This window comes from Elephantulus edwardii, unplaced genomic scaffold (genome assembly GCF_000299155.1).
Source record: "Elephantulus edwardii isolate Elephantulus edwardi_28Jun2011 unplaced genomic scaffold, EleEdw1.0 scaffold00230, whole genome shotgun sequence".
NCBI classification, from domain to species: domain Eukaryota; kingdom Metazoa; phylum Chordata; class Mammalia; order Macroscelidea; family Macroscelididae; genus Elephantulus; species Elephantulus edwardii.
This window is the reverse complement of record NW_006399980.1, coordinates 640,454-647,201: the sequence shown is the minus strand read 5'-3', so window position 1 is coordinate 647,201 and position 6,748 is coordinate 640,454. Positions and strand designations below refer to the sequence as shown.

The 6,748-nt window shown below is 39.9% G+C and overlaps 1 protein-coding gene across 1 annotated transcript in view; it reads right to left on the bottom strand.

Annotated features, from left to right (window-relative positions):
- Positions 1–6,748, bottom strand: part of AFM (afamin) — a 41,087-nt gene that overhangs the window by 27,512 nt on the left and 6,827 nt on the right. The window contains exons 5-7 of the mRNA XM_006898463.1: positions 5,679–5,811; positions 4,874–4,971; positions 3,645–3,774 (exon numbers count right to left, since the gene is read on the bottom strand). Of these exons, the coding sequence (XP_006898525.1) occupies positions 3,645–3,774; positions 4,874–4,971; positions 5,679–5,811 (361 nt within the window). The remainder of the gene's footprint in view (positions 1–3,644; positions 3,775–4,873; positions 4,972–5,678; positions 5,812–6,748) is intronic.

The window sequence follows — 6,748 nt, the reverse complement described above, 5'->3', positions numbered from 1 at the left end:
TATCTCAGTCACAAAAGGACAAATACTGCATGGTGCCTCTGTTGTAAAACAGGACTGACACCGGGGTTGGGGATAGACTGAGAAAGATGGGTTCAATAATGCATACTGCATTGAAACAGATTTGGGAGAAAACTGCTTAAGAGGGATATGAGATTAGGTATTTTTGTCATGACAGGAGTCCAGAGCAAAGGCTGTATAGTGGAGTGGACCTGGGGGGGAGGGATTATAAAACAATGAAAGAATTTTTCTTTTACTTTGCCAAGAGGGTACTGTACTGGGGGAGAGGGTTGGGAGGGGAGGAAAGGGCAACAATGAATCAATGCAAATTCAAAGTCTGTAAATTTTCATTGAAATTAATAATAAATTTTAAAAAAACAGAAAAACAAAACAAAAAGCAAAAGTCCTTTAAGAGAAAAAAAAGGAAAATACTACATAACTTGGGAGAGACTGGAGACCTTTGTGTTGAGTGAACTAACACAATCTCATAAGGACAAATATTGGATAAGATCATTAGTGTAAAACCAGAAGAATATCTAGTAAAACAAATATGAGAACTCAAGAAGGGGAAATGAGAGGGGTGAGGAAGGGTAGAGGTGAAACCACAGGCTCTACAGTTTGGTGGAGAACAAGAGGGAGAAGCAAATAGGGAATATCTAGGAAAACAAGACAGTGTAATGATGGGTAAGGTCCAATGGTGATCAGTTTTACAAAACATAATCCATGTGAAGGATTGTATGAAACACAATGTGATTGAAGAATAGTGTGAAACACAAAGTATACAAACTTTGTAAGCAAACAAATAAAATAACTAAAGAAAAGATGGAATAATTTGTATAGAGAAAGTGAGAATGATGATGCAATATAAATAATGAAACCAGCATCAGTGACTTGTACGTGAGAATTTGTTGAATGAGCATATGTTTGCTGTTGGGTATATTTTTACCGAAGGTAAGATAACGTTTTAAAAAATGCAATCTTCTTAATAATTAAAAAAATTCTAGTTCAAAAGTCTCCCTTCATAAGTTATTAACATTGTGATTTAACTTAAACAAATATATCAGAGGACTCTGGTGGTATTCCATAGAGAATTGTGCTACTAACCTAACAGATGAGAATTTTTTATGTTTTGACTCCACCAGTGGTTCTGAGGGTAAATCTTGGAAGCCTCCTATCATTACAAGTTTCTTGTTGTTGTTATGTGCTGTTGAGGCTCTTGAGACTCATAGCAACCCTATGTACAACATCCTGAAACCCTGCTCCGTCCTGTGCCAGTCGCACTGTCTCGACACACCCACCCCAATTACCCCAGTCACTGAATCAATCCACCTCATAGAGGGTCTTCCTCTCCTGCACTGTCCCTCCATCCTCCCAAGCAGGATATCTCTCTCCCAGGACTGGTCTCTCCTCGCAACATGTACAAAGCATATCAGACAAAGCCTCCGAATACCACTTTCCAGGATGAACCTGTTTGTTTCCTTAGGAGTCCATGGTACACTCAATACTCTTCTTCAGCACCACAGCTCAAAGGCATCAATTCTCTCTCTATCCTTCCTAGTCATTGTCCTACTCTCTGATGCAGAACAAGTTATTGCAAAGACCATGGCCTGTATCAGATGCACCTTAGTCTCCAGAGAAACACCATTTCTCTTCAGTACTTTGGAGAGGTCCCTAACAGCAAACTTTCCCATGGCAATATGTCTGTTAATTTCCTGGGTGCTAATATCAAGAGTGTTGACTGTGGAGCCAAGCAAACTAAAGCGTTGAACAATCTCAATCTCTTCATCATCCATTCTGATGCTGCTAATTAGTCTAGTAGTGAGAGTTTTGTCTTCTTATTGAGCCTCAATCCATCTTGAAGGCTGCAGTCCTTGACTCTCTGCAGCAAGCACTCCAGGTCCCCTTCAGTTTCAGCAAGCAGGGTTATGTCATCTGTGTAATGCAGATTGTTGATACATCTTCCACCAATCCTGATGCCACATTTCTCCTCATAGAGCCCAGCCTCCCGGATAATTTGTTCTGTGTAAAGGTTGAAAGATATGGAGATAGGACACATCCCTGGCATTCACCCTTGCCAATTTGAACTATGCAGTGTTTTCTTGCTCTGTTCTGACCACTGCCTCTTGGTCCAAGTATAGTTTTCCCATTAACACAATCAAGTGTTCTGGGATTCCCATTCTCTTCAGAGTTAGCCACAGTTTGTTATGATCTACACAGTCAAATGCCTTTGCATAATCAATGAAACACTGGTAGACATTCACACAAACCCAAAGAAAGGCCACTTTGAGTCAAAATTGACTTAATGTAATTGAATGTGTGAGCCTGTCACACATCAGGGCAAACTCTGATTAAAATCTGGCTGCCAAAATGTACTAAATTCTTCCTTTAAGAGAATATTTACCAAGACTATACTTTAAAGGATCATTATAGTGGAGTGGACTTGGGAGGAGGGATTATATAACAATGAAAGAATTTTTCTTTAACTTTTCAAACAGAAAAGCGAGCTGGTGGGGGAGGGATGAGTAGGGAGAAAAGTGCAAAAATGAATGAATGTAAATCCAAAACCTCTGTAAATTTTCATTAAAATTAATAATAATAATTTTTAAAAAGATTTAAAAAATCAAGTAGCGTACTGCAGCCAGAAATATAGTTAGTCCTTTTGGATTTAGAAAGTATATCCTTCTTTAATTTTCTTATTTTGGATTCTGGTATCTCAGTTGGTAAATATCAAAGCATATATGAGAACTAATTGAATGAAGTCATTCACTCCTTAAATATTACTGAGATGTGGAGGGAGTGAGTCATATTTTACTGCTATTCTTTTTTTCTTTTTTTTTTTAACCAATGTCCAAAGTCAAGATTGGGAAAGGTCTGAGAACATGAGCACATTTGGTGTTCAAATAATTTCTGTTCATTTTTGGTTGTAGTTTTTGGCAAAAAAAATGTTGGTAAGAGATTTTCCTTTTTTAGGTATTCATTGTTCACAGGTTTGGTTTGGTTTGGTTTGGTTTGGTTTGCTTGGATCCACAGTCAACACTCTTGGCACCAGCAGCCAGAAAATTAAAAGACGTCTTGCGATGGGAAAACCTGTTATTAAAGACCTCTCTAAAGTGCTGAAGTGCAAAGATGTCAGTCTGGAGACTAAGGTGTGCCTGATACGTGCCATGGTCTTTGCAATCACTTGCTGTGCATCAGAGAGCTGGACAATGACTAGGGATGATAGAAGGAGAATTGAAGCCTTTGAGCTGTGGTGATGGAGAAGAGTATTGAATATACTATGGACTGCTACAAAAACAAACAGATTTGTCCTGGAGAGGGTGAAGCTGGGCTGCTCCTTGGAGGCAAGGATTCTGAAGCTTCATCTGGCATACTTTGGACATATTGCAAGGAGAGACCAGTCATGCTTAGGAGGGCGGAGGGACAGCACATGAGAGGAAGACCCTCAGTGAGATGGATTGATTTAGTGACTGTGATAATGGGGGCAGGTGTTTCGGAGATGGTGAGATTGGCACAGGGTATGGTAGATTTGGGACTGTTGTACATAGGGTTGCCGTGAGTCACAGGCAACTTGACGGCACATAACAACAACAGCAAACAACATATTAAATTACTTTTTAAAAGTAAAAAGAGAGAGAGAGAATATTTACCATTCCTGTGATGCACAGTATAAGATCCCCTTCGCAGCAGGCAACATGTTTGGAAGAAAAGTCTTCTAGGAGAGATGCAACTTCTTTAAATTCAATCTGGGGAAATTTTTGACTAATTACAGCAGTGTATCTGGGAAAAGAATGATAACCTACTAAATTTAAACAAGAAGTTTGACAAGAAGGAGCCCTTTGCTAATGTTGCAAACAGTTGAAAAATGCACTGGTTTCTTGATTTTTTTCACAACTTTTTTTTGTCAAATAACTGTATGCTACATGATCTACAAGATTGCATTGATGAGCCTCTGCTGATTATGTGGCTCCCTGAGAAAGGTACTGTCTTCCATAAAAGTTACTGCAGTCACAAGGAGTAAGAGTCATTGCTCTATCACCATAACTAGCTGATTAGAATTACTAGCACTAGAGATAAATTGTATCCTTAGGAAGTTGTCTCCTACTCATTAAAGACAGAGATAAATACATGGATCATCTAAAGGTAAAAAAAAAAATTCATGGATCATGCTTAAAGCATGAAGGGAGCTTAGAACCCTGTTTGAGAGCTCCTGGACCTGTTTCTTTCTGTTGTGTGCTATCAAACCAACATCAGCTCATAGCCCACCCTCCAACCAGTTCTCAGAGGCAATTTAATTGCATGGGAAGAGATTTCCCATCCTTCTGCCACAGAGCCATCAATAGATTTGAACCATGGGCTTTTGGGATTGCAGTGCAGGTTCTTACCACTAGGCCACCAAAACTCCTACTAGGACCTGCTAAGATTGACAAGGAGGGATCAGCCTTTGGAGAGGTACGTCATGCTTGGGAGGGTGGAGGGGCAGCGCAGAAAAGAAGACTTTCGATGAGATGCATTGATTCCATCACTGGGGTAATGGGGATGGGCGTGTTGGAGACAGTAAGATTAGCATGGCATAGAGTAGGGTTTAGGGCTGTTGTACAAAGAGTTACTACGAGTCACAAGCAACTCGACTGGATGGCACATAACAACAACAAAAAGAGCAATTCCAGAGGTAGCCCCCTTTCTCCTTTTGGTCTCCCACCTCACAAGATTTCTCTCAATCTGATGTAATGTCGAGTTCTGAACTAACCACATAGACTAAGACTCACTTTCAAGTCACTAAGGAAACAGAAAGAGCCTATCTACAAAGTACTAATCCATTAGGCAAAACCCAAACACAGACAAGAAGATGAACCAAGCTGTCTTCTAGAAAACTTACATAGCATTTAAGACTTTCGGTCCAAATCTCATCAATGCCCCACAGATATTTTTTTGATAAGAAGACTTTACTCTTAAGTTTTGTGTGACTGGTTCCACCTAAAGGGGCGGGGGAAAAGGGGAAGCAATCAATCAAACAATTTGTTTGCTTAGAATCTACATATCTATAGAATTTTTATCTTATTAAATGTATGTATCAAGATAAATGCAAATGTACAGTATAAAGTATAGGTCATCTTCCTGATGCCTGAATTGTTCCTTAGAGGGATAAACATGATGGGTTTTCTCCGGTGGACTCGTGGCAAGAAGCTGTGCTGCAATTCCGAAGGTGAATGGTTCAAATCTACCAGCTACTGTGCAGGAGAAATATGGGCAATCTCCTCCCATGCAATTAACTGCATCTGAAAACCCACCAGAGAGTCATCTGTGGCTCAGATCCAAAAATAGCATGATGTTCACCCCATGGGGCTCTGGTGTGGCCTTCTCTTCTGAGATAATTCCATTTTATGGGTAGTCAAAAGAAGACCTCCAAGCACAGAAGTTAAAATGGCCATCTTCCACCTGACCATTAACTCAGTAGTGTTGCTTACCAGATGTAAGACAGGTGAAGTCAGGAGAAAGATTCTAGAAATAGGAACTCTCTTTCAAGTCTCTCAGTGCATGAGAACATTTAGATGAGCATCTCATAACCAATGTGTTGAAACCAGCAAAAGTGGCAAGAGAAAAGACATCAGTAATTAACAATACTGAAGATGTGTGGTGTTGAAACAGTTCTTAACCTTTAATGAGATAAAAGCAATACCCACCCTTGTTTGAAAGCAGCTGGCTTTGTCTTCTTCTGCACAGCATGCCTTAGCCACTTCCTCAAAATGAGCAGTAGTGGCTAACAGTGTCAAGGGGAAGACAAACGGATCTCTTCTGGAAAAATCATAGATATACCTATTAAAAAGAGAGAGAGAGAAAAGGTTAAGTAGGGAAGAATCATAGAACTAATGAAGGAAAGACAAGGTAATGAGAGGGAAGTTCAAGAAAAGCTAGGACAGCAAGACAAGTCATAAAAATGAAGGCAGGAGAAAGAGTTTGTAATGATAGATAGCTTCAGTGTGAAGCTGACTGATATTATACAGTTCCCCAGGAAAGACCTTAAGAGTCCTTATCCCTGAAAGGGCAAGTGACAAAGTAAGGGTCCTAATCACATCTCTGATCCTAAGCACTGAACACCAGAACACACTTACTCTCCTTCCCTCCAGTCGTCAGGTCAACAGCTCTCCCTTCAGGTTCAATCACAGCTTCACACTCTGCCTTACATGCACAGATCCTAGTCACTGTGTTAAAATGAACTTGAGTTGTGGGTTACAGTGAGTGGATTAGTTTTTGGGGAGGGGGGAAATAATCTCTTCCTCTGTACTGATAGTACTACTGAAAACAGATTTTTATTTAGTGTCCAGTCATTTAATATTTATGTCAGTAAAAGATGCACCTTCTTCTCAGGCTGAATATATTATTTCCTTCTTAATATTTCCTAGAAACTTGGCACAGTGCACATTCCTCTAAGGCTTGTCCCATCATCAATGTGTTATTGTCATCTTTATTATTGTTAGATGAGTTTGAGTAGGAACTCATAAATGACCTTCTAGTAGTTTTTTCAAAGACTGTAAATCTCCATACCTTTTCAACCTATATGCAAAACAGATTATCCGGGAGGCTGGGCTCTATGAGGAGAAATGCGGGGTCAAGATTGGTGGACGATATATCAACAATCTTCGTTATGCAGATGACACAACCCTGCTTGCTGAAACTGAAGAGGACCTGAAGCACCTGCTGCAGAGGGTCAAGGACTGCTGCCTACAATAATGATTGAGGCTCAATGTCAAGA